This window comes from Pelecanus crispus, chromosome Z (assembly GCF_030463565.1).
Source record: "Pelecanus crispus isolate bPelCri1 chromosome Z, bPelCri1.pri, whole genome shotgun sequence".
Classification (NCBI taxonomy): domain Eukaryota; kingdom Metazoa; phylum Chordata; class Aves; order Pelecaniformes; family Pelecanidae; genus Pelecanus; species Pelecanus crispus.
In genome coordinates this window covers 29,489,646-29,517,491 of record NC_134676.1, presented here as the reverse complement: position 1 = coordinate 29,517,491, position 27,846 = coordinate 29,489,646, and the positions used below count along the sequence as shown (strand labels likewise).

At 44.3% G+C, this 27,846-nt stretch overlaps 2 protein-coding genes across 2 annotated transcripts; both read left to right on the top strand.

The window, feature by feature from the left end:
* The first annotated feature begins 8,536 nt into the window (after positions 1 to 8,536).
* On the top strand, positions 8,537 to 15,681 carry TMEM171 (transmembrane protein 171). The gene is made up of 3 exons (XM_009481034.2): positions 8,537 to 9,167; positions 10,893 to 11,031; positions 15,453 to 15,681. Exons 1-3 carry the CDS (start codon positions 8,537 to 8,539, stop codon positions 15,679 to 15,681), a joined length of 999 nt encoding a protein of 332 aa, XP_009479309.1.
* Positions 15,682 to 22,436: 6,755 nt separating this feature from the next.
* Positions 22,437 to 24,208, top strand: TMEM174 (transmembrane protein 174). The gene is made up of 2 exons (XM_009481035.2): positions 22,437 to 23,132; positions 24,106 to 24,208. The coding sequence occupies exons 1-2, from the start codon at positions 22,501 to 22,503 to the stop codon at positions 24,206 to 24,208; spliced, it is 735 nt and encodes a 244-aa protein (XP_009479310.2). The 5' UTR covers positions 22,437 to 22,500.
* The last annotated feature ends 3,638 nt before the right edge of the window (positions 24,209 to 27,846 follow it).

Sequence of the window (27,846 nt, the reverse complement as noted above, 5' to 3'; positions counted from 1 at the left end):
CAAGACTGATTTTTTTAAATTTATTTTTTAAAAAGTGAAATTCTTAAGACATGTTAGGTTTGGTACAAGAAATATTCACAGAAAAGGAAAAAAGTATTTAATTAACAGGAGAAGAGAGAGAACATATATCACAGCAGCAGTCCAGTCATTTAACAGTCTCAGACAACTGAAGGAAGTTTAGCCCAACAAAATACTTCATACAGAAATGAGCACCATAGAAATGGGGTTCTTTTAATTATTAAACATCTATGTTGGAAGAACAACAGAACCAGTATCTGATATTAAAAAACTGCCATATAAATGTAATTAAATCTCTTCATGTCACCGTTGTCACACATTATAGAATAGTCTGATTATACATTTTGATGCTCTTTCACTCTGTGCAAGACTGCAGCTTCAACTTGTGTTCCTAACAAATTGTGCTCATGTTCTTTTGTTCTCTTCAGGCTTGTTTTTAATTCCCTGCTTCTTTTCTTCACTGAAATACTTCACTCTTCACAGAATATGGGAATCTACTTCCCAGTCTCTCCTTACCATGAGACTCTTCACAGCAGTATCAGAGTGTTTCAGAACTGAAGCCCACCTTCCAGTCAGTGGTAGCTGAGTTGGGACATAAACCAGTAGAGACAGCAAAGGGTCACTAACATCCAGGAATCTACAACTCTGGAAAGCTTAAAGCCTTCTACCCCATCACAAGCTCCTTCCTACTCCCCTACATGTACTTTCATAGAGTCTTTTGTTCTTCATTCAATTGCAAGTTTTCCTTAGTTCTCTACCCAAATCCAGATCCCCTCCAAAAACCTATCCCGTTTCCCCCCAATCTCGTCATCTAACCAAACTATCTGCCTGTCAAGCAAGACTTTAATCCACTCCCTTTTCCTCCTGCCATCTATTTACTGGGCCTCACTCCACCTTTCACCCCTGTTCTGACTCCTCTCATTTTGACTCACATAAACCCAAATTGTTTCCCTCACACCTCACCAGCTACCAGGCTGCACCTAACCGGTGGGGCAGCTTGAGTCCTGTTGTCATTCAGATCCCACCACTGCTACACCCACTTACGAGCGGCACATCCTGACCTGCCTCCCATGTCTCCTTGTCCCCTCGCACCGCTGCTTCTTCTACTTCATGGCTCTCATCTCCACTACCAAAGCCAGCTTCCTCCTCCACGCTGCCCGCACCTAGCAAGCAACAGAGAAAGCATTTTCTCCCATTTCCAGTGGCTGAAGTGGCTCACCACTGAAAGAAATCAGTCACATCTGGGCTTGGCCTGTCTTTAATGCCTAGCAAGCTCCCAAGTGTGCAGAAGTAAGGCTGACATTGGTCAGGCTAAAGTGACTAGAACAAGAAGGGCTCCTGAGACGGGGGACAGGGCACAGCTTCCCTGAGAGGGATGTTCACCCGCCTCAACTCGAAGCCACCGCTATCGCAGGGGCACACCAGACCTTGGCCACATACGCACGCCTCCAGAGACGCCTGCGACCGCCCTGCCCGGCGAGCTGCAGCCCATCAGCTGCGAAATCCCCCATCCGGGCGGCAGGCACGCCCGCACCGCCGCGGAGCCAGCTTACGGCCACCCGGGAGGCTCTCCTCAGCCCAGCCTTCGGCGCCCGGGGGCGGCGCGTTACCTCAGCGCCTCGAGAGGGGGAACTAAAATGGCGTCGCCTCGCACCTCCTCCTCCTCCTCCTCCTCACCCGCCAGGCCAGCGGCAGGGCCCCAGCGCCGATGCGGCCGGCGGCGGCACAGCCCCCCGCAGCGGGCCGAGCCTGCGGGCAGGAGGCGACGGAGCCGCCCCCGCAGCAGCCGCCCCGTCCTTCAGGGCCGCAGGAGGGCGGGAAGCGCCCTGGCTGCGGCGGGGCGGGGCGGCTGGGGGGCGACGCCAGCCGGCCGAAGCCGCCGCGGCCGCCGGGCGGGGCCCTCGGCACCGGGGGAGGCGGTGCCGCAGCAGCCAGCGCCGCGCCCGTGGGCCCCCGGGGCGGCTCGGCTCGGCCCTGCCCCTCGCCGCCGCCGCCCAGGTGCGCGCTGCCTGGCGCAGGTGTTTAAATAGCGGCGCCGGCTGCGCCACGGCAGTCCTTCGCGCCGCGGCCAGGTAAGGGGCGGGCGCTAGGAGCCCTGCGCCGCCGACCCTTCCCCGCACCTGCTCTGCCCCGCTCTGCCCAGCCCCTGGGGCGCACGGCCGCCCCGCTGCGTGCCGCCATGGCGAGGCGCTTCCCTTGCCCGCCGGGGCCTGCAGAGCTCCCGCCGCGGGTTCAAGGAATCGGGCGGGCGGGCGGGCGCGAAAATGGCGGGCGGTCCCCGGGTGTGTGTTGGGGAGGCAGGGAGCGCTGGTGTGAGGGGAGGTGGGGAGGAGGGGCAGCTCCGGCGGGCAGGCTTTCTGTGGGGAGGCGGGCGCTGCGGGGGGCCGGCTCGTCCTCCGGTGCCGCCGCAGTGGGCCGCGGCGGGCGGGCGGGCTGCTGCCGCGTCTCCCGGCGGCCCTCGCCGGCTCGGCCGCCGTCATTGCCGTGTTTCTCACTCCCCTCAAGGGTGGCGGCTAGGGCTGCGACCCTCTGTGTCACTTACCCAGGGCATAAATGTCCTGCGGTAAGAAAAGCCTCTTTATGTTCTCCCTGGAGCGCTCACTGCTCCCCATGCTGCTTCCCCCGCCATGGCCTTTACGCCATCCCTGTGAGAGGACGGGATATCTCGGCAGGGGCCTCTACAAATTATTCTGCTGACGTATAATGCTCCAGTTGCTGCTGGTGGTGTATGGCTGGGAAGGCACTAGTGAGAAGGCTCTTGCTGCAGTGATGGGCTTGCCCGATGCCGGCCAGGTGCTGCTCCCTCACAGGGAGGTGCTGGCCGGGCTGCCCTGCCTCCCTCCTGCACGATGCGTGGCAGCTGTGCTTTCAGGGTATGGTCCACCCCGTTGAAGACCTTAGCGTGACTTACAAGACTTAGTGACTTAGAAGAGCGCGTGTCTGACGCGATGATGCGTGAGGAGGGGTATGCCATGGGATGCTGCTTTTCCCAGATGGAGTAGAGCTTAACTGCTTGTCCACGAGTTGGCTGTGGCTTAATGCCCCAGGCCAACCTCAAGAAACTGGGACAAGAAGGCTTTGGGCAGCTTTTGGAGTCCTACATCTTCCTGATGGTCACAGTCATATCCTCTCAAAGATCTGTAAGTCTCTTTGTCGGTGCCTTTTGCCGCTTTGAGGTACGTCATCCCCACGGGACAGACCTTCCCAGAACTTGTTCTGTCTTGTGTTACCTGTTTGAAGAAAGTCAGCTCTGGCTTTAACTGTGTCCAGCTACCTTCTGCCAGTCTCCCTACAGGTACTCCAGAAAACAGGAGCTGCTTTGTCCCAGCTCTTGTGTGCCACCAGCGTGTCGTGTAAAAAGCATTCCACCCACATGCAAGGGACCCTTCAGAGCCCGTTGTTGAATCTAGGTGCTGTTCTAGTTGCCTGCATGGAATCCAACCAATGGGTTGCCAGACTTTGCGTTGCAAGCTCCTCTCTGTGTCCAGACACCCTTTTGGGGTCCTCTCATCCAACTGTGGCATCAGGACTCTCTTCCCTGCCAAAGTGAGTGGGGAACATTTGTGGACCAGCTTTTACTCTAGCTGTTTTCCTTTTGTAGCCCACAGGGATAGTAGTTGGCAGCTTCTTGACGGAGCACGGTTCTGTCTGGCACAGGTCAGAATCCCTGCCTCTGCTGGTTTGTGGTGAGAAGGATCCCTGGCGCACGTGTGTCTGGAGACTGGCAGGATTAATCCCATTTTCTGGACATTCCTACTGCAGCTGCTTTCCAGCACTTCTCCAGACATTGACTCCTGCCCTACCTGCAATGGTTGTGAATAACAGCATAGCATTACCCTTCTTACACTGTGAGCTGATACAATCATATTGTCAACCCATATGGGCAGAGTTTCTCTCTGGCATCCAAGCGCCTGCTCAGGGATCTTTTCACGCAGCGTCTAAATCTTGGAAATTGTCCTCCTGGAATATCAGAGTTGTATGCTCCATCAGATGAGAGCACCATCAGGCACTAATTAGATACTGCATACGCAAGAGGTCAGACTGGGTATATTTGGCACCTCAAAACTTGTTGGTGCTTGTAGTCCTAATGTTGCTTGAAAGCAGAAAACTGAAAATACATCCTGTCAGTCATTTCCCCTTAGCTCTTCAAATCAACAATTAAAAACACCATGGAGAGGGAAGAGTGTGGAGATATGAAGGTGGCAAACTCCAGTTTACTTTAGTTTAACCAGCTGTGCTCATGGATGGGTGCTTCTGCTTTAAGTTAAGAGTGCAGTCCAGGGGGGAAACTGTGATATGATGAAGAACAGAAAATGGCATGGATACAGAGGCAGCTGTGAATGGAGGAGGAAATTAGATACTGGGAGTTGAGTGGAAGTGGAGAGCCGTTCATGTTTTGATGTGGAAGTTAAACTGAATGAAGTTGAGAGGACTTGTTCCTTCCACATAGCTTGTCCTATTAGGAGTCATGGTTTAATTTGGAACCTGGGAAGAAAAAAAAAAAAATCACACAAAGGCAGTGGCAACTTCCCAGTAGCAGTTAAAAAAATTGGAAGTATGGGTGAAAACACATAAATGGAAAACTCTTGAAAAGCATGGTTTGTGACTCCTAATGGGGTTTCCATTGTGGGCTACAACTGACAGGGTATTGTAGTTCTTGAAATAACAGCACAGACTAGACCTGATTCTCCTGCATGAAATTATTTGGGTGCTTTTGCAAGCAAAAGAGCAGGAATGGGGCCTACTCTGGGAAACATAAAACAGAGGGACAGCAGTCTTTTAATTCTTCCAATGCTTTTTCTTTTAATCCTCAGTTCCTGAATTCATATGACTGCATGAGGCTATCAAATTTCATATGAGTAATGGGGAGTAAATTTATAGCCCTGGTGTCTGCAGTGGAAATCTTGGACAGTATCAACTCTGAAGGTTCAAACAGAAAGCAAAAAGTCCCAGTTTCATCATTAAAACTTGTATTTCAAAATCCTTGGAGTTGTCTGTAATGTGAAAGTTGTATCACAAGTGTTACACAGAAAAATGACAAGAAATTGTGATGTTATTTCCTGTTCTGTATACCTGGCATGGGCCAGCCTTACAAAAGGGTAAAGCACTATATCATTTAAGTTAAGCTCATAACCAGACTTCCTTTACAAGCTATGTTTCCAATTCCCTCTTCCCTCATACTTAACTGCCTCCACACTACTGGATTTTGTTCTAGCAGTTTCTGATCTGGTATTTCCATGTGTGCTCTCAGGCTTGGGGTCAATATGAAGGGAAAATTTGCTTATGTCAATATGCCTGTGGAGATAGCAGATCTAATGGAAGTATTTCAAGCACATAGTCAATATAAGGCTTGCTTCTTTCTTAAAATACTACTTCTTGAAATACAAGAAATAAAGCTTAATCTTGCATTGGGTTTTCTATTAAAATTTGGTGGTAGCATAAATGAAAATTAGTCCTCCCTTGCATTTTGCAGCATTAAATATGTGGCTTTCATCTTCAAAGCCACAACAGACTGTTCTGAATGTTCCTTCTTTTGTGGCCTGAAAGAATTAAGAAAATATGCACATGCTTCATTTCTAATGTGTGTTTTAACTTAATCTCATAACAACAAGATTGGTGGAAGAGAAGCAGGCGCTGTATTGGAGTAATGAGAACAAATCTCTAGTTTTTTTTTCTTTTTAAGAGCTAAATGTTTGAATTTTTTCTTCACATTATTTCCTTTTGTCCTAATTTACTTGTACTTATGTCCATGTTTTCTTCCCTAGAGGGAACGGCAAAGAAAAGATTCAGAGTTCCCTCTAATTATAGTGTATTGCTGTTATAATGGTTAATGTGCCTCAGCAGAAAAGTATCTCAAGACAGTTGTGCCTGAAACTGGGCTTTGCTGGGTTGGGTTTTTTGTATTTGAGGCCCTTTACTCAGTTTTGTGCATTTGTTGGTAGGTCAGTAAATCTGAGCTGCCTCAGATCACTCATGAAGAAGGGAAAAATTTCTAGAGATGAAGGATCGTACGCAGTTATGAGAAACAATTCCATTAATTTAGGAAAGACCAGTGAAATTGAGGAAGGAGGAGTAACCAACCTAATCCATTTTCTGTGCTCAGGAGTAGAGCCTTCAAACTGACTCCAGCTCATCCAGTATTGAAAGTGTGCTTGGCTAAAGGTTTGCAGTTTGAAATCTATCAGAATTTCTTTAATTTCTTTTTCATGAGATACTCTCCTATCTTTAGTGCTCTTTATAACCATTTTTTTTCCAGAGTGAAGCTGTGACTCTTCTACCAAGGGAGCCTCAGTTACCAGTTTTTCAAACCAGTCTTGGAGGGATAGACTGCATTCAGAACAGTGAAGAAACACTTAGCAGACATAACTTACAAATTAACTGACCACACTAATGGAATGCATTAAGGGAGGTCCCTCAGTTTTGCTATTTGAGATAGCCAGCTGGGAGACTTTGTTGTTTCCTGCAGTGGCCTTCTTGCTGTGTGGTGCATCCTGTTTCCGTGCCTGTCAAGTCTTGTGCTTATTGTGCCTTTTACCTGCATGCTGCTGTCTGCCTTCTCCCATGCTGCTGGGGGTCTGGTTTGATGTTCAGCAGTAAAACATCTAATAACTTCATCATTTGTGTATCTGCTGAGCCGATTCTTTAAATGGGTCCTACTCTTACAAGTGGCTAAGTAAAGTGACTCCATAGATTGCCTTGCATTGCAGATGAATAATTATGTATTTGAATGACTAGTGGGTTTTATGGTTGTGTTTTGTTTTCATCCCAGTGGGGCACTGCAGTTACTGGGGAGTGATGTGAAGCTTGTTGTGGCTGACACATGTTCAACAGTTTGCTTCCAGAAATCACATAATTCTTTGTTTTTCTTGTGGAATAACTGTTGTTGAGGCATATGTAAGGAGGAGTCAATCTAACTTGACTTTTAGCTTCCAGACATCTGAATTAGTAGCAGGGCAGTGGAAGCTGATAGAGGAAAGGCTGAAGGTTAACTAACAAACAGCAGTAACTAAGCCGATTCCCTGCTTCCATCTGCGACAAACTCCTCCAGTCCCTATATATCCTTCCTAATATATCCAAGTCATAGATGAAGTTGTCTGTCATGGGAGACTGCTGGTGAGGGGAAGAGGGTTGTGTTAAAACACTGCAATATGAACATGCTTAAGTGCGGGGAAGAGGGTTGTGTTAAAACACTGCAACACGAACGCACTTAAGTGCTTCCTACAGTTGGTAGGGGATAGCTTTGTCATGGTCCATCCAGACTTGTTATTTTCCATAGTCTGAAATTCCCCTGGGCTTCTGGTTGGCTTTTGATGGATGGTAGCCACTTGGACCAAGATCTCCGTGGTTGCTAGTCACCGTGGTATGGCGTACAGGTGTCCATCTGAGCCCTGTAGGCCACAGTGTCAGAGCAGCACAAAATTCCTTGTGAGTAGTGACAGAATTTTTTTTTTTTTCCCCTAGAGCTCACTGAATGGCACTCTGTCCTAATTTTCAGTCAGGCTTTCCCTGCCCCAGTTTGTCCACATCCAGCGGATTTGTCATCCATACTATACCATATGGACTGTTATTGGCCTCAGCCCTAGTTTCTGTTTTCTTCTGTTTTACTTCTGAATCTAGACTCCGGTGGGCTCAGAAGCCTTCTGGGAGCCACCTTGTTATATTTCTTTTTAAAGCTTTCCTGGAGCATAGACAAAGGATTTAGGAGTAGGGGAAGTGGAAAGGAAGTGTGGGAGCAGTATGCTTACCCACTCGAACTATGGAATTGGTGAGACTTGAAGTACATGTCTTTAGTATGGCTTTTTTCTTTTCTTTTTTTGTCTTTTCAGAACAGAATCAAAAATCTTCTGTGTACTTGCTCTTGCAGCTGTATAGGACAGGAAGCTGATTTAAGGAGAGAAACAGGAAAAGTCCTTATTGCCTGTGATAGGAGAAGCAAGATTTTTATGCTTTGAAAAGGTATGTATTAGAAGATTTGCTTGGTAAAAATTCCAATAGTCATCAATACTCATTTGCATTAAGATTCTTTCTCTCAAGAGCTGTCCTTCCTGATGTTCATTACAGAAATTTCCCCTAGCTTTGTTTTTAAGGGGAAGGCTAGCCTGTCCTTGTTCCCAAGATTCAGCCTTTGAAAATAATGTCCCTTTAATCATAAGACTGTGTATCTAAACAAGCAATTCATTTAGCTGTGCAACAGCAATTACAGTTGTTTTCAGTCTAACTGTAAAGCAAGTTCTGTCTTTTCACCGGCATTCAATGACAGCAACTTGATTAGGCCCTTTAATCCATAATGGAAGTACTTACTACAAAACAGAAAATACACTGAGAGTATACAATATAGGCCGAGTAGAAAATGCAGAAGTAAATATTATTATGTAGGTAGTCCCACTGTTTTTTTTCTTCTTTTGATTCATGTATTTTCATGTTCACAGATATACTGTAGTTTTCTGCCACTTAATGCTAACAGGAAAAAAAAAACCCCAAAAAACCCAACTCATCTGCTTCAGGAGATTCTGTTGTAATGTATCCAGTGGCTGTTCCTGCACCAGGAGGTGAAGGAAATAATGGACAACATGGGAAACTTATTTTTTTCCTTTTTGTTTTTGGAGCTGTGTTGCTCTGTGCTGGATTCCTGCTTTCAGTCTTCATTCTCCAGTCGTGCCCGTCTGGAACCTTCAGTGACTGTAACGAGGTCCTTAAGGCTGCTGGGCCTGTGCTGGCTGTAACTGGACTGGTTTGTGTTTTACTGGCACGATCAAGGGCCAGGCTGTATATAAGACAAAGACAGTTGCAAAATGAGCAGGTGTACAGCCTTGTTTTTTGTCGCGGGAGCTGTCAGTTTGCCCAGTTTCTCATATTTGGATTCTTGTTTTTAACTAGTGGAATGCTAATTAGCATCCTGGGCATTTGGGTTCCTGGCTGCAGCCCTGGCTGGCACAGCATACAGCTCAACCACACCGGCAGTTCTGATGTGGACCTCCAGGGCTGTGGATTCCTGTCACTTCAAATCATGGGACCTTTGATTGTGCTCACTGGGTTGTGTTTCTTCGTGATAGCTCATGTTAAAAAGAAACAAAACTTAAATCTCAACCAAGAATCTTGCGAAAGTGAAGAACATCCTCAGAACCCTGAATCTTTTCAGGTTACAGTAGGTGGGTAAATAATGTGTGAACATTACATTTAAGAGTTAGTAGGGGTTTTTTTTCCCACTAATGATTTACCTCCAAGTATTACTCATTTGAGCTCTAAGCATGTCAGTTCTGGCATGTGAATAAGCCAAAACAGAAAAATATTGGTTTGTCTCGTATGTTTTCTGTATGGTCAGTTCAGTTACCTTTCTCTCAAAGACAAAACCTCTCCTTTGGCATAAAAAGAAAGGTCTGACTGTCTTTGCAAAAGAAGCCATGTAATCTGACACAAATGAGTCCAATCCCACTTCCTTTCCCAAAGGGTGTAGCTGACACTGCAAATCACAGGTCTGACAACTTCTGTGACTATATTTAAGATTTGTCAGAGCCTTGGGCTCTGACCCCTTAAACAGGAGAATCTGATTCATAAGCAGTGTATTGTATTTTTTTAATCACGGCCACATCTTCCATCAGTCAGAGATGTAATTGCAAGATGCTTCTGCTAATTGCACAGTATTTGAGTAAATTGGTATGTTAGCAGGAAATGCTCCCCTGCATATAGCACTGTTTTTAATACCCTATGAATACATTCTATGCATAGATTATTTTGATAACTTTCTAGCTCTCAGGATTAATGAGTCAGTCATAGTATTGCTTGGCTGTCATCTGACTGACTGGACTTGAAATCCATTGTGCAAAACTTTTTTCCTTCTGGCTGTCAAACCAATGTACAGACCTGTAACCTGGTGACCCTCGGAAAAAGTGAGGGTTTAAAGTCAGTTTTCCAGCTACCAGGATAAATCAAAGGGTCATAGAAAGGAGTTCAGATTGTCACTATGCCAACCAGACTTCAGCCTTTCAGTTTTACTTTTCCTGGTGGAACTATGAAAGGAAGCCACTAGTTTTGCTTTCTTGCCTTTAAAGACATTCTGGAAGAGTGGTGACTCAGCTAGAAAACACTCCCCACCTCACTCAACATTTCTGATGCTCCCTGACCTGTCCCTGCACACAACTTACAAAGGAAGAAAGCTGCCAGGCAGCTGTGAATGTTTATATAAATTATGCAAGCTCAGTGACTAATACAAACTTTCTGTTTTAAAAAAAAAAATTGAAACCCCTCAATTACAAAGTTGAAATTGGCAGATATGCTGCACAGTACACTTAATAGAGAGTTACGTGTCAATAGCATCGTGGTACTAACATTAGTAGTGTGCCTTCAGCTATGAGTAATTTAGTAGGGAAACTGTCAAGGCACACAAAATCAGTCATCAGAACCATTAATGACTTGAATACTTTTGTCATACCACTGCAATAGATGCGGAGAAACTTGAACTGCCCAATTTTAGATACGTGAGGACAACTAAATACTTGCCTACCCTTAAAGGGAGTCAACAGTAACTGTGTGCTTTGCACTTCCAGTTTCTGAAGACAGCCAACAGTGAAGAGGTTTGTGTCGCACAGCTAGATGGAACACTCCCCCTCCCCTAGCTGTATTTTCTAAATTAAATCTTCCATTTATTAATACGGTGCATCTTTATTTGGGGATAATTTTGGTTTTGAATATACCTCTAATGTACTTTAACAGCCCAGAATATAACAGTTCTGTATGTGGCATCATTGTACTTTATCTTAAAAGGTAGACAAGTCCAAACACTGTAATTCCAAAGACAGGAAATATTCTAGGATACAGTTAGAGTAAACAGTGGTGCTCAATTTTTCAGAGCTCGTAATTGGTGGTTTTTCCCCTAGGTGATGCTGTAATGGTATTCCCACCTCCACCACCTCCTTATTTTGCTGACCCTCTGTCGCCAACCGTGACATGTCTTATGTCAAGTGGTTTGCCTACAAGTGAAAATCCTCCACCATACCACTCTATTTTCAGCGATGGGTAAGACTGTTGTCTTCTCTGTCTTTGGAAATCCGAGATGTTTCTCAAAGTATCCAAGACCATGTTCTTAAATAATCACTGTGAATTAACTCTCTACTAGGCGCTACAAAGTTTTTCTAGTGCATTGCTCAACTTACTTCAGGTACCTTACTTGACATGGCATTAAAATACCCTGGTATAAAAGGGGAATCGCAAACCACAGTGTCCTTCATGAGTGTTAAATTGTTAACAGTTTATTATGACTGAAAAGAACTTCCAAAGTGAAAACAAAGTCTTAAATCGGTGGCTTTATTTAAATTTCCTTATATTAGATTTCTTCCACAGATTGCCCAAGAGAAGGTGTCCCTGAGAGCAGTGCCAGATTTTAGGAAGCCTCTGTAGAACCAATGCAGTGAGGCCTTCATGACACCTATCCACAGGCCCTGTGACCCTTATCTCACTGTCTTGAGGAAGTGAGACCTGCCATGCTGGTCTGCCTTGTCCTGCTGTGGCAGTGTGTTGAGATAAAAGGATACCTTTATTGCAGGAGAAGGGCAGGAAGCTCCAGGGAGCTTAAAAGGGAGGTTACAATGCCAAGTTCATCTCAAGATGTTGTACCTTACCCATGCAGCCACTCTTCCATACATGGAGTACAGACAATTTGCTAGATGCTGCCACTGCCAAGCTCAGGGAGCAAGAGATTGACTGAAATGTTGTCTGCACCACAAGAGCTTGAAGGGTTATGTATCCCCTGTAAGTTACCACTTGTGGGCTGCTGACTTGAGGGTAAAAGAGGTCACTGCAAAGGCCACATACTGGGAGCCAGAACTAGATCTGGTCAGGAGAGCTAGATGCTATGTGCCTTGAGCCCTCAACTTATCTTCAGGCCCTTAATGATCCAGAAGTGACTTAGCTTTACCTTTTGAAAGGTCCTTTGTCAGCTTTTTTTTGATCTGTGAGTCAATATGTGGTGTGTGACTTTTTCACTGGGTGTCTAGTTTACAAGACTGTACCTGCAGCGTCCTAAGCACCATCACTGCATCAAAACCCCCAGCCTGCCTGGCTGTGTCCTGTCATAGTAGGTGTTGGGCCATTGCTTTAATAGCTTTCCACTATATTCCAGCCTTCTCCACTCATACGAGGCAGTGCATTCCATGACCAGCTGTACCAGCTGTGTGCCTGATGTTGGTGCTTTTTCAAAACTGTAGTGCTAATCTTCCCTTTGAAGCAACCAAGCATGAGCCCTCTTCCTGCCCAAAGACCTAAATGCCACAGGAGGAGGATACTTGTGTTAGCAGTGGTGCTTATTCTTGTTACCATGCTGTGTGCAGCCATGTCTGTGGTTTTGTAGTCATCCTTTGAAGTATACCTGGTGGATTCTTGAGGCTCAGCCCCACTGTGCACAGCACTCTGTTCTCTAGTCAATCACCATCAACAACTCCTCATATTGTCTTCCATTTCATAGTGCCCTCCTCCAAACATTTTCTTCACATCTTTGTTGGAGACAGCAGATGGCTCCTTCTGTTGCTATTACCACAAGCCAGGCTGTCCTTCTGCCTGTCCTCAAAGTGACTTTTTTCTAACGTAGAATAAGCACGTCTCTATCAAAAAAACCTATTCAGTCTTCCTTGCTACTATGCAGCACTCACTCGTGCACAGTGGGACTGGCCCCCAAACAAAAAGATGATCATGTACATACTGCCTGAGGAAGGGAGACACTCAGCATTTGGGTTCCCACTGACTGAGGTCCAGCTTGAGGTTGATGACTTGTGCTGACTTGTGCTAACAAACCCTAGCTACACACATCATTCATTCAGTCTGCTGTTTTTCCACTTAAATTATTTCAGAGAGAGTACTTTTTGTACAAAGCTGATGAGAATATGTTGATTACTCAGTGCCCTAAATACCTGCCAATTTGGGATGACAAGGGTAGATGCAGGGATCAGAAGATGTCAGGGTTGGTCAAGCAAAAGTGCTTTCCAGAGAGTAGTGGCTCTCATGACCAGGCACAAATGGTTGTGTGAAGAAACATTGTGTTTTGTTAACTATAAAAGTCTGTGCATGTTCTCAAATTGCAGGTGAAATATATCAGCTCTTCGAGCTATACCACTGCAATTGAAGGACACCCAGAGCAAGCAGGAGAGAAAATAAACTCCTGCTGCTGAAAGAAGGAATTTACATGAAGTCTCTGTGTTCTTACTGGGCTGGGTGAAGGCATCCACAGCTGGAAGCTGTTTCATACCAGCTGCAGCTAGTCCTGGAGTTAGGCACCACACTGAGCCTGTCTGTGCTACAGCTCCAGTGTATGCTGCAACTCCCTCCTGGCATGTACATCCCAGATGTATGTACAAAGCAAATGGATGTGTGTGGAGGAGTGACTTGCCCCAAGTGTGAACCTGGACCTCTGATAGCCCTGAGACAGCCAATTCAAATATGGGCCAAGGACACCCTCAGAAAACATTTAGAAGACCAGGCTGGAGTGGATAACTGAGAGAAATATGGGAACATACATGAAAAGTGTATTCTGCTGTAGCCGTACAAGCAGCTGAGAGATGGATTGACTCTTGTACCACCTGTCTGTAAAAGTACAACGCACAAGTCCTCTCTACCCTGTAATTTCAGGCCCTGAGTTCAGATGTGGGCTGCCTGCCCATGTGCTTGGTAAAATGTGTGCATTATCAAAGGGTGTGAAAGAATGCAAGCAGCGCATCCTGCGCTGATAAAGGAAGAACAAAGGGTGGGGGGGGAGTGGCACAAAAAGCTAGTTCCTGGGGCTTCCTGTGGGGTCTCCCTGCTGGTGCACATACCAGGTGACCCCTCCTTCCTTCACCCATTCTCAGAGATAATCCCCTGGAGCTGGATCAACTGCCTCAATGCGCAAATGTCCAGTTCTGGTGCTTTGAACTTTGTATGCAATCCCAACAACTGAATTGTCATTGGTTGCCTGTCTGGACTTCTCTGTCTTGTGAACGTATGTACACAAAGAGGCAGTTTGTAACCCAGCTTGTTAGGGCAGTTTCTGTGGCGTGGACAAAACACCTTAACCTTGGATGCAGAAACCTTGACCTCCTGCTTTGGTGTTCTGTGGCTTGGGGTGCTCAAGCTATTGCCCTTCCATGCTCCCCAGGGTCCTCCCAGAGTCCCCGTGAGTTGATATCACCTCTAGGTATTTCACTCAATCATGCTCTCCCATGGCTCAGCACTTGGTAGCAGCCATGGCATCTTGACTAGAGCAAATTGGTTCCCAAGCCCTTTCAAAGCCCTTTTTGGTTTTCATTCCCAAGCCAAGGAGAAGCAGTGGCCTCTTTCCTCCTAACATAGTGCCGTGGTTGAAGATCCCAAAGCTGGAAGGGAATACCCATTTCATATGTGGGTGGTTACTATGCAAACGTGATTTGCCTCTTCAGTCCATTACTCTGTGTTCTGTCAGCAAGTGCTGTGGTGCAGGCTGTGCTGGATGAAAGAGCTTGTAGGAAGCTGAGTTATGGTCTGATCCCAAAAGTGGTTGTTTTTTTCCTGCAATCTGTTATACAGCACTTCGAGTTTGTCTTGTGGTATGTTCTCTTCTCTCTCCTTGAAATACACACCCCTGCACCCCAGTAACAGCACTGAAAATGACGTGACTATGCTTTGTATTCCTGTTCCTCATGCAGTATTGGTGGAGGTACAGATATATGCACAAAGGCAAGAGTTAGCTGTGGGAGCGAGTCATGAGGAATGAGGATTTCTTCCCTTTCCTTGGGAAGCAGCTGAAGCAATATGCTAAGGGCCAACTCCAGGGCAGGATGAGCAGGGTATCAGAACCATGTGGGTGCAGCCAATTGGGATCCAGTTATGATGGTCAGAGGAGGACAGTGAATACTTGACTGCCTCGACTGTCACTGGGAACTTAGCACTCTGGTTGTGTCCAGTTGCTTCTGTTTCTCCAGGTCAGACCAGGAACAGTACTCCTTATGTGTGTCATGGGTTGCTAGTAAGATTAATAAAAGTTTCAAGTTGCTTTTCATGTAAGATCTCAAATGGTTAAGGATTGTGATTTTCACGATGCAATTCTAAGTCTAGTAACTGTCTTTCATAAGGGAAGAGGACAGTGTGTATGTGATAGGCTACAAAAGGGAAGATACATTAGGAGCTAAGGATCAGAAGATTTAATGAGATTGTGAGATAGCCCTGCCAGAAGCAGCTAATACCCATAAGCCAGGCTGTGACTGGGGATGTGAAAGGTTAGAAGGGAGCTTGTTTGCCCTTCCCCTCTGAAGTAATAGAATTTTCGTATGAGTCATAATGTAGCCCATAGAATGAAATGTTAATGCTTATGCAAGTTCTTTGCTTCAGGGATTTTTAGGGAGTGTGTGTGTACATGTATATTTATGTAAGTCAAGTGGAATTTCACTCACTGTAGAGAAGTGAATTATGCTAATATGTTGTTTTGTGTTTTATAGAGCACAGCTTGCAGATGATGAAAGAACAGTTGGTGTTAGAGACTATGAAACCATATATACAATTTCTGGAAGCAGCTCACCTTCAGATATTCTACCAATGCTATACCTATCCTCTGAATCACCTCCAAAATATGAAGAAAAAGCATCAATAACACATAATGAATATTCTCTGTCGTCATCTTCATCTTCTTCATCTATTTCCTTAGCCACATCTGACACCAGCTCATAGAGGACTGTCAGTTACACTTCATTTTTAAATTAAATTGTACACTCAGATTTACAATTTTTGAATTTATTTACATTTTGTAATAAAAGCAATAACGTTCACTGTGTCTAATTTTTCATCAAAAAGCATAAATGGTGAATTTGGATTTCAAGAAATATTAGATAATGCTGGGCTTCTGAGCAAGTAGTCTGAAGAGATTCAGTTCACTGCAAGAATGTTAAATGCTCATCTTGTTCTGTTACAGCTTCAGTTTCTATTTTTAGTTGTTCTTTATATAATGGAGGCGCTAAGTAGAGACCAACTTTTTTTGCTTATTTTAATTAAATCTGTTTGGAGCTTCAAAAGAGAAATAATTAGGAAGTGTTTTTATTTCTATTTTTGTATGACTTTTGTGGAAAATACTTGTTTGCAAAGTTATTGACTTTATATGTACACTCTGAGAACATCACAAATAGGGGTGTTTAAGATTGGGACCAAATACGCTATGGAGAACTTAAATGGTTTTTTGGTCTGCCTGGTAACAAACACTCCATAGCTTAATTTAGACCCTCTCTGGTTCTTTTGTAAGTATAATCCCTATGCAAATCAGTTTTAGCCAGCAGTTAAGAGCCCTAAGGCAACACTGAGGATAGTTAATAGGCTAACAGTTTAACTGTGGTAATGACTGATTTCAGGGGATTATACTACTGTTACATATCATCACTCATGGTTTCTACAAGGAATGCTTATTTTGTGAAAGTGAGCGCCACTCAGCAGTTGTATCTTCCAGGTGCAGACATTACTTACCAGCAAATGCAAGAGAGGTAGTTTCATGGAAACACATGCAACAGATGTTTTTAACTGGCACAGCACTTGACAGACACTTCAGAAATGCAGCCCTCAGCTTCCCTGTCCCTGTGCAGTCCCTAGCTTAGTGGTAGCTGCCTACCTTCAGGATGGATTGACAACAGGTTCTAGTTCTGTTTTGCAAATGTTTGCACCCATTCCCGAACTGAAGGATTTGCTTGTAGTAGGTAAGGATAATTAGCAGGAACTGAGTTGCTGCTGACCTTTAACGCTTTACGACTTGCTCTGAACCATGTTTGAGAACAATGGACCTGATTCTGTGCCCAGAAATGGAAGGTGTCAGAGCTACTGTTAGGGCTTGGTTCAGCATGGTGAAATTACCAGCATTAAAACACCTTGTGAGAGCAATCTCTGTCTTGTTCAGCTGAGTCTCTGAACACCTGTGTGCTCTGGGACCTCAGCTACACCTCAACTTGTCCTCTGCCATGCTGAAGTAGAGGGAACCAGGCTGTAATGATAGGCTTTGAATTAAGAACTCAAGTTCTCTCCTGTGCCTAGAGAAAGGTGATTGTCTTGCGTCATCTCTCTGAACATGCTTCTCGCCTGCAGGGTTCTTTAGAGATGTTCAGGAGCTCCTGCATTTGGCCATTTATTTCCACCTCTGCGTTGCTCCCTCAGTCGTGCTAGGTCAGCTCCTTGTGCAGCCACACAAAAACAAACCAGCCAGCATGGGAGGTATATTTAATCAGCAATAGAGCAGAGGGGCTTATACATGCAGACTAATGAGCAAACACAGCACAGAGAGGGATTTAGTACGTGGGAGCTGATTAAACTGGTATGACTCAGCCATGGGAAATGTCTGTATGAAGAAAGGGGATCTACAAAAGCCAGCAGCCATTTATTTTGTCCCCTTTTCTCTCAAGTGTTTTTTACCTAGTGAGTTTTTCAAGGATGGTGTTCCTTGAATGCCTTCTGTAATCCAAGCTATGGTTTACGACATTTTTTATTTTTTTTTTAAAGCTTTTGTTTCTAACCCAGTTTTTAACAGTGGTGCCCACTGCCCTGCATGATTCGTGCATACAAAGCCTTGCACATGTCGAAGGAGCTTGTCTTTCTCAGGATTTGTCATGGTATTACATAGCAAGTACAGAAGCTGGCATGTTAGACCTAAAAGATCCCACGCAAACAAAGACCCATGTTGGCTTTGTTCCATTGTTTGAATTACAAATGAACACACATTGGCTGAAAAGGTTAAACATCAAAAAGCATTTAAAAAAATAAATCTTGAAATATGCCACCATTTTCTTTTTTAAAAAATACGGTCACATCTGATTGCTAACTGTAAAGTTATTAACCTTTTGTGCTGCCTGCAATTTGCTCAATCAGTTGTTCCCAAGATGTACCCAAGAGACCAGACAAATCAAGTAGAATATGTTGATTCTGAGCTGAGTCCTCTGGAATGGAAACATGATCTTGGTTTCTTTCAAGGTTATAGTGTTTTGATCTTCTACTGGAGAGTCTCCAGTGTGGATCACTTTATTTCTAAAAAAGCAGTCTTCATGGAAAGCATGGTTTAGAAAGCTGCTGACCTGAGTCTTTGGAGTCAGCACCTGAATTTCCTGGGAAGTGTAGGTGTTGCTTACCTCTGGAAATGAGGATTGAAAACAGAATTTCTCTCTGTATCATTTTGAGAAGATACTTAGGAAATAGGTCAATGTACAGCTAATCTAAGCTACACAAATCTTCTATTTGTGACTTGGAGAATCATTCCTTGAAAACCCAGTAGATGCTGGGTTCATCTCCATAACCTGCTCAGCACTGAGAGCTAACATAGCCAGGGCAATAGTATTTGCTTACTGTGTTGTCAAAATCTGTTTCAGCAAGGTCAGAAAATGTAAGCAGATCTGCCTCCACCACTGAAGGCTACCACTGGGTGAACAGCGTTAGTGGGAGGAATTTTTGATGTGGGGAGTAGAGGTGAAATGTCTGTATTAGAAAGGAAGCAACACCTTGTAAAACTATAAATGTCGCTTAAAATAATACAGAATAGCATTTTTATTGAGGAAGTGAGATACTTTACTGTCACACTAATGGTGCTATAACCCCCTTTCTGCCCTAAGGTTAGCTTAAGTGCTTGACGTACAAATGCTAGGGAGCAAATCAAGTTGGTTACTGATTCACACTACTTAAACAGGCAAAGTGGGAGGTAAGGATTGCTTATCCTCTGTAAGTGAAGTTAAGGTCTTTCTTCCTTGCTGCCTGCACCGACATTGCTCTGCTTCTAACTGCAACCCTACAATCCTTTGGATATGAGAAGGATTCACAAATATATAAATGGATGCCTCTTCTCTAGGAGAAGTCTTTCTTCCTGCATCACCAGCAGCTAAAAAAAAAAAGGAAAGCTAACTCATCTGAAAAACTGAGATCGCACAGATTCCTGCAATGATGCTATGTTTCTAGGATAGCAGCACTTGCTCGATTGCACCCACCCCATCCTTGACTTTTGTGGTTGGTAGCGCTGTATCCATCTATCCCTTTTACATCCTGCCTCTTCAGAGTCATGGCTTGTGGGGTATTTCTGTGTCCAGGCAGACATTTCTGCCCATACCTCCACGTTTCTGCAATGAACGTGTCAGCCTTCATCTAGGTCTGTGCTCCTCCCTCTATCACACATGCATGTATCTGGATAATTAGGCATGGAAATACATTCAATTTGGTGCACCTGCTGACAAGACAACATTCCCTGGGAGCATATAAAACCACCTTGCAGGTAGATGCAATTGTGGGCAGCTGGCTGAACCTGCTCCTTACAGCTTATTTATGCTTTGAGGCTGGCAGTGCAGTAGTGCAGGGCCCCAGCGCGCAAGGCCCACTCATGGTGGTTCTTTAGGTACTGCTCTTGCTTTCCACTAAAGATGCCATGTACAGTCACCTTTCTCTAGGAAAAAAGTCTCTTAGTCAAATCACTGGCTCCTTAATCTCCCTACAATTGAATGTTTAGTCAAATCACTGGCTCCTTAATCTCCCTACAATTGAATGTTTTGTTATGGAGTGTTACTTTGTACTTACTCTTTTTAAAGCCAGTCAGTGTGCAAGACCATGGTATAATTTTCTTTTATACAACATCTTGCATGTTCTATTACTAAGTCCCTGACTATATTACAGGCATGTAAGAAAATGAAGCCTCACTACAACAGGCTGGTAATGTGAACAACTGTGTAAAAATTAATAACAGAAGGAGAGGAAAAAAGGATTAAGTGAAGGCCTATTATTAAGTGTTTACTAGGATGACTCTTGAAACGGGTTAGAGAACGGAGGAGGTACAGAGCGCTACAAAAAAACATGCTTCCAGCAGCAAGTGCTCCAGGTGAAGTCTGCATTGGTGACAGAAAATTATGCAGAGGAACAGAAAGCAAAGCAGTGCTTGTGTTCAGGGGTAAGGTCCCTGAAGCAGATGGGATCAAAACTGTAGTGAGAACTGAAAACAGCACCCATTCTGAAAACCTCACTCTGATCAATTCTTTAGGTTTCACAAAACTGTTTTCATCTGTTTGGTAGTATTCCTGGTAAAAGGGGGTGCTTTTAGTAAATCAGCATCTTCAAGTGAGTTCCCAGAACATACACTTACTTGGCAAAGTAAAGTACTGGCCTTAAAAAAATTGATGTGATCCGGTAATCTCTTAAGACCTTGACAGCTGCCTGAATGCAGCATTGCCACTGTCTGGGGAAAAAATGGGAGAAATGTGGGGAGGCATTGTGTGAGGGGGTAGTTTACAGGGAAAGGTGTAATTTTAATTTAGATCCTACTGCACCAAAAAGAAAGTGTTTTCCATCCCACTTTCAAAGTTCAAGTGGCAAATAGCCTTGGAAGAAACCACCTGTACTCTCCAGCTCTGCTGTGCACTTGCTCAACAACCATGAAGTCATGTCCTAGGCCAGAGGCAAAGAGCATCAGCCATGGGATGATGCAACAGCCGACTTGGAAAACTCTGACTCCAGCCAGCATCTAAGGACCTTTGCACAGGACCAAGGAACTGCTCCAGCACAATCCTGTTGCAAATAGGAGTTGCAGAGTTCTTGAATGCATGAGAGGAGGAAGGTGACACTACATCTGTATATACCATTAGTTAGACAGCTATTATGATATAATGCTGCTTTTAAAAGGATGTTGGAAAGGCTGGAAGATTCAGCAAACAGCAACAAGAATGATTCATGGTATGGAAAAACCTGACTTGCAGAGAGAAGTAACAGAAGTTCATTCCATTAAGTTTACCAAATATAAGGTTAAAGGTGACTTAGGTTTTGGCTATAATTACCAATACAAGGACAGCTTATCTAGTGTTTCAGCACTTTCTAATTTAGTTGTCATTATACAAAATCACTGCATTGCAAGCCCTAACACTTTGCTCAAGTGATGCAGAGAGTCCTGACTAGATTTGGTGCTGGGAGAAGGGGTGATCTTGAGTGTATTTGTCAGAAAAATTGTTGGCACCCTCAGTAATAGAAGAGACATAATACTGACCTTGGAAACTTCCCAGACATCTTTTAAAGGAGTCCAGCACTAATATTCCTCAAGGTCTATCTGCTAACAAATGAGAAAGACACATCTGCACTTGCATTCAGCATCAGCTCTGAAGGCGCCAAATTCGGTGAGCAGCCCCTTTCAGAAGCGAGCTGTTGTCATACTGTGTGGTATGAATGCACAGTAGACTAAAGGCACCTTTATTGATTTTGAAGAAGCAGTCTGAAAGGTGAGTTTTCTAGTTCTAGAGCTATTTTTATCTTACAAATCTCAGGATAAGCTTGCTCCCCCAGATCTGCTGGTAGCAGGAAATAGCATTGTATGTTCTACCACCTGAGGAGTAATCTCTGTCCTGTGTGTACTCCCCTGCCATGCTAGTCAAAACAGATCGAGTAGTTGGAACTTTTTCCTCCTTAAGGAATTATACAAAGGCATTCTACCAGAACCCTCTGACAGCAATTATTTTAGTCTGAAACTTAGGAAACAGAAAAATCTCAACATTCACTTAATCTGTCTGTTTAATATATGGGACATATGTTCAACAGAACAATTCATTGTGATGTAAAAAAATATTCTAGGTACTTCTGAGTACAGGATAAGATCCTTTACCAGGTTTAACGTTACAGGAGATGTTTTCTCATTCCTGCAGTGGTGTGCTATTCAGGGTATGTGGGCTTTATTCAGTATGAACTTTGAGAAAGGGGTGGAGAACCCACAACAAAAAATATGCACAATTAAGGGGAAATTACAGAGCAATTATGCTACCTTCAAACAGCTGGAAAGCTTTGGCTGGCTTGAAATAACTTTTCTCCCACAACCAGCAGCTCTCCCAGGCTGTTCAGTACTCACCACCCTGTTTCCGCTTCCCCTCCCACCCACCCACTGCTCCCCCTTGGCAAAATATCAGAAAGCCTACTTTGAAATTTTTTAAACCACGGAAGCCCTGGACTGCAGAACAAGCTGCAACAGAGGTCCAGGCGTGGCTAGAAATGTCATGCTTCAGAGCACTGCAAAGCACTCCCAGCAATGGCCACGCATTTTCCTGCAGATCTGGGTTGCTGGAGTGGTGGCCCAAGGAGAGTGAGAGTTGCCGCACTGCTGTTGACTAAACGTATGCTGTCCATATGTTCGATGCATCAGCTGGCAGGGGGCCTAGGAAAAGCTGCAGTGGCTGCAGCTTCCTTTTTCTCCCATCAGGCATGGGCACAGTGAGGAAGTATCAATGAGTGCCAAATTAAAGAAGAGGATAAACAAAGAGATAAGCAACCATGCAAGGGTGAAGCCATTTCGGAAGCAATGGTGGTAATCCAAGAAGTCTTTAGTGACCACTTCAGGCTTCACTTCCCAGACCTTTATTCCTCTAAGCAAAGTTTATTCTTTCACATGATGGACTCTGTTAACCATACACGCACAAAGTTCTTGTATAACTAACCTGAACCTTCGACTTTAAATGCTCTGCCGAGTCCCTTACAAGCCCCCTTTCTCTTGAGGCAGAAGACACGTTTTACTCAGTAATGGAGCAGAACAGCAACAATGTAGAAGATTTCTCCTTGAATGTCTTTTCTGTCACTCCTTATCAGCCAAGCAGATCTGACGTCCTGGTGTCAGATGGGGATAAAGCTGGCGCCACTTTGCTCTTTTCAGGTGTGTTTTTGGGACTGGTGGGGATCACTTTCACCGTGATGGGATGGATAAAATACGACGGCGTTACTCACCTGGAGTGGACTCAGTTACTAGGGCCTATTCTGCTGTCTGTTGGGGTGACTTTTATTCTGATTGCTGTTTGTAAATTTAACATGCTTACATGCAAGCCCTGTAAAGAAAGAGAGGAAAATATGTCAGACCTCGACCAGACTGCAAGTGGACAGTCCTTTGTCTTCACTGGCATTAACCAGCCTATAACTTTTCACGGTGCCACAGTGGTACAGTACATCCCTCCGCCGTACCCAGCCCAGGAAGGCATTGCTGTGAGTCCTGGCTACCTTCACCCAGTACTCAGCTGCTGCGGTGCCGTTTCCTCCAGCACCTCACCGGTTCCCACCCCGGGCTCTGCTCACTTCTGCCCTGCCTACCCCCTGGATAACCTGGCTTTTACTGGAGATGAGAACTACGCTACTTATCCTGCAGAGAATACCAGGAATCAGAGGTACATCTTCCGAAATGCCTTAGTGTATTTGGACACAGGCTTCTGAGTATTTTAAGTGCTATGTATGGTTTCAGAGGAAACAGAAGCTAGACCAGGGTGGGTGCTATCCTTCTTCAGACTTTTTTTTTTTTTTTCTTTGTTAGGAGTACTTCTTGAGTAAAGATTATGGAGACATACTTTTTCTGGAAAGCATTTTCACCCAAATTAAATTCATTTATGAATCCCTTTCAATTTTCAGTCTACAAACCTTTTGTTATTTTGAAGATATCAGTATATGTGGTCCTGGCCATGGGTTTTTTATGCTTATCTTACTACCTTTAGACTGTTGAACAGAAGGTTATTATATGTACAGCCAGAGGCTTCCACTCAAACACAATCACAACACACGAGTCAGCACACAAACAGCATTTTTATGACAATGCAAGCATCAGTTTGGTACCAGATGCTCTCCTTCCTGATTACGCCTGGTCACAACACACTTGTCTCCCACTGTAGCAACCTTCCAGCCCTTATTTTTTTCCTAGTTTTGGGGCACAAACAAGATCGCTGATATTACAGGGCAGTATGAAACTGCTTTAATCACACAAAGTAACTTTATATAGTTCTTTCCTCTAAGGAAAAATATTTTAATTATAGGAATTGCTCAGAATTATATCCTTTCTAGAAGACAAGTCACTTTTAGTTCATTTATCAAAGTCTGTTTGAAAAACTGCTGACTGACCCATCGTCCTCAGCAACATGCGTGACAGGCATAGGCAGCACGAAAACAAAGGTCACCTCCTGACACTTTTATACTTCATGAAAAGAACACTGCAAGCAGTTGAATCGCAGTAAAACTTCAGCTCGTAGCATTTGCTTAAGAAGTCAGGAAGTGCTTTGCCCAGATAAGGATGACAGGATGCAGCACTGAGGTTACTTGCATGCTTTGTGTTTACTAAATTCTTTTTGCGGCTACTCCTCTTCCTATTTTCAGGTCAGAGCACAGTTCTGATGAGCCAGAAGAACTGCTGGAAAACTACACCTGTGATGACTTGTCACCTCCACGTTATGAGGAAATATATCCACTGTCTACATAAAATAACCATGGACAACAGATGACAATTCTAAGAGATGCCAGCTTTTTAATCCCCAGGAATCTTTTCTTTAAGCACTTGCATGACAAGCAAGTGTGAGCAAGATCTTGGTACTGATACACAGTCCAGTATCACTGAAGATATTTAACCAATCCCTTCTTTTTCTCCCTCAAAATTCATTAGCCCTTTGCTGTGCAGTTTAATAGAAGAGCTATTAATTATTTAATGGAAAAACTATTAATAGCAAAGCTATTAAACTCAAGGATCTAAATCCATATTAGGGTTCCCCAGCAAGAAGATTGATTTTCAGACTTGCTGAAACCAGTGTGAATTGTGAATGCACAAGATGTTTGTGGAAGGCCATGATTGCTCCTGGACATTCAGCATCATTGGAAAACACTTGACTTATTCTTGATATATTTTGCCTCTTGATTTCTTGAGAAACTTCAAAAGTGTTCAAGTGTCTAATCATGAAAGTGCCTATAATGTCTTAATTCCATTGATAGCTTAGACTAGCTCACTTATTAATAAGACCAGTCTACAGATTAGACTTCCTCTGCTTGGTTCACCTGTATAACCCAGTCCTGTAGGCATTTTTGGAGTACCCTGCTTGAACCAGAACATTCAGAGCAGAGAAAATACAAATAGTGACATCTGCCCGTTTTTACACAGACCTCTAGGAGATTCTGCATGCATCAAATTCAGTTCCTTTCCCCACCCGATGGAATGCAAAGCACTGTCTCCTACCAGGAGCCCTAACAACTACTAGGTTAATGTCCCTAAAGAAAATGGCACCTTTCTGAAGCTTTGACAGAGCTGAGTGGTCCTACCGGTCTTAAAGGCTTTAACAATCACAGCTTCTCCCTGCTGCACCCTTACTTTATCGGAGAGCTGTGGTGGAACCCCTCGTGAGGCCCCTTCTTGTTTGAACATGGGTCCTAGGCACACAACTCAGGTGGGCTGCAGTAAACTTTCTTGTTCACATTCAACTTTCAAGATCAACATGGTTGATCAAGGTACAGGCATTGTATCCACAAATGGATTTACAGCCATATCTAACAAAGGATGGGGTGCATAAGTTCTGAAATCTTGCAATCCAGAATGAAGGTCCCAAAAAGCTTTGCTCAGGAGCTGCCTAAACCCCAGAGCAATGAGAATGCCATGAGTGCTTTCATTTTTATTTTGTGTTTCCACATATGCTTCAAGTTCTGGTTTTGAGTGTGCCTAGAAGTACCCTGACACAGCTGGACAAGTCAGTATCTCCCATGCAGGATCCCATCAGTTTTGCCTATCTGCCTCAAAAGGCTCAAAACAAAAGCTGTTTCTCAGCCCACACCCGCTGGAGCAGGCACCACACAAAATGATCTAGATGGCAATGGTCACCGTCTGTAACCAAGCAGTGTGCTGCTGGTGTGCCTGCGGGTCAGTCTCCTGGCCTGGAATAGCACAGCTAAAAGCAGGTGTCCATTATGGAATGCATGAACTTTCTCTTACTTGACAGCACAGCTGTCTCAGCTCCTGCCAGCTGTCATCAATCTGTGATTGATCTCATTGATCTCATTCCTGAGGGCTGGAAAGCCTGGTGTTGAGCATGGGCAGGCGGTACGGCGTTTACCTGTCAGCTGGAAGTCACTGAGTGTCCATGCAGCCTCGCTAGCAATCAGGAGACATAGCTCTGGATGGAGAGGTGCATTTAGAACATTGTCCAGCTGCATGGAGCTGCAGGTGCGCACCAACCTTCCTGTCCTGTATACTTAGAGGGTACCAAGAAATAAAGCATTTTTGGAGGGGCACAGGCAGACTGTGCTCCACAGCAATGGACATGACGCTGACAGAGGTCATATTTGGGACACAACATTTAAACCCACTCAAAGCTGGAATAGCAACTGCAGCAGCAGCTACTGGACAGTGACTACAATGTGCGAGGTTTTTCTCACTAGAGATATATCAGGCACGCTGATTTTCAGCAGCAGTGTCCTGGTGTTAGCAGGTAGGCATGTGTAGTTGGTGAAAGGCAGGCACTCCGTGTTCTGCATGATCTCTATGGGATTGAGTGAGAGAACAGAAGGTCTAAAAATGAATGCAAGTTTCTGTCATGGAAATCTCTTGCTCCTCTTCCAGAATTTACACAGAGGTGAACTCATCCTCCCTCCACAGCAGGAAACTGGAAGGTCCCAAATCCCCAGTTAGTTCCACATGGACAGATCCCTGCACTTAGCACGTATTTCTGCTGACTCCAGCAAGCACTGCAGGAGCACAGAGGTCAGGCTTGATGGATCCAATTGCAGGACCAGGGTCAAAATTTGTACCCGATCACTCTCCCCCACAACAAGAAAATTCCTTCAGCCAGAAACCACAAATTTTGCTGCTGCTCTTCCCCCCCCCCCCCCACAAATACATGGCATAAACATGTTTCATGGGGTAATCATAGCTTTATTTTTATGACATCAAATCGTACTGTCAGAGTAAATATGAGAAATCCAGAAGGTTGCACTGTGGACTCCATATTGGTTTTAAAGTTTACTTCTGTAGAGACTAAGTTCATTGAAAGAGCCCTGGGTTTCTTTTTAGAGAAAAGGCTCAATAAATAAATTTAAATAACTATGTATTAAAATGATCTTGACCTATCAGATGAATCCTACCTGAATTCTGGAGGAGTCTTTTCATGCTGCACAGATATTTGAGAAGCTCCAATCTGATGACATGTCCTTGCTGTACTGATTGCTGATTATTGTTTTTAAGAATAGAGCAGTATTCTATGAAGGCTTTTCTTCCTCCTCTTCCTTCCACCTTCTATTTTCATCCTGTTTTCTATTTTAACAATTTTTTTTAACTTTGGGGGGGGGGGGGTTGCCTTTGTTACTGTATCCTCAGTGATACAGCCATCACACGAATTCACCTCTCAGCATTATGATCTCTTGCTGCCACATGATGAGTGAAAGAACAAACCTATTTGGCCAGACCTTCAGATGAGGTGAACTACACAGCTCTGCTAGATTACACTGATTTAACTCCTCAGAGCACCTGGAATATTGTATTGGAGATTTTGCTCAATCCACTTTTCATTTAAACTAGTGCTCTTTAAGCAAAGTTACCTTCTACCACATTACCTGCAATGCTACTGCAGACCTGCAGAATGATGCTTTATTATAGTTAGATGCATTGCGAGTTCTAGCCATAATGACAGAATGTTGTATGTGAGTATTCAACTGTGTAACACTGAATGGGTTATTGGGATTTTTCCTAATATGACTCCATTTATAAGACTTTGACCATAAGCTGGTTAACATATTAAATTGGTAGAGACGTGTCTATTGATATGAAGCTGAGCACGATCTGTTCATTGCAGTAAAAATTCTGCACAGAGCTGCTCTAAATCGAGGAGCTATTTCAAAACACTACGTGCCAAATGCAGTTGCAGGGTGCGAATTTCTTCTCAGATAAAAATCTAAATCTGAAGTCTGCTTTTTAACATCAGTGCTGCCCATACCTGTGAGGAAGTAAAGGAATATACGAGTCAAGGTTTGCGTTGCTTTGGTCTTGTACCACTTTCTCAATCACAAAAGCCTGATTTCACCAGAGGTACCTGTTTCTGCCGCTGATGCTGCTGTGCGAGCGCCTGCATGCGCATACCCAAGCAG

Bases quoted from the DNA above. Each gene is read 5' to 3' on its own strand.
- TMEM171 (XM_009481034.2), top strand. From the start codon at position 8,537: ATGTATCCAGTGGCTGTTCCTGCACCAGGAGGTGAAGGAAATAATGGA. The intron at 9,168-10,892 runs GTGGGTAAATAA...TTTTTCCCCTAG, and splicing joins ATCTTTTCAGGTTACAGTAG to GTGATGCTGTAATGGTATTC. The intron at 11,032-15,452 runs GTAAGACTGTTG...TGTGTTTTATAG, and splicing joins CACTCTATTTTCAGCGATGG to AGCACAGCTTGCAGATGATG.
- TMEM174 (XM_009481035.2), top strand. From the start codon at position 22,501: ATGGAGCAGAACAGCAACAATGTAGAAGATTTCTCCTTGAATGTCTTT. The intron at 23,133-24,105 runs GTACATCTTCCG...TCCTATTTTCAG, and splicing joins GAGAATACCAGGAATCAGAG to GTCAGAGCACAGTTCTGATG.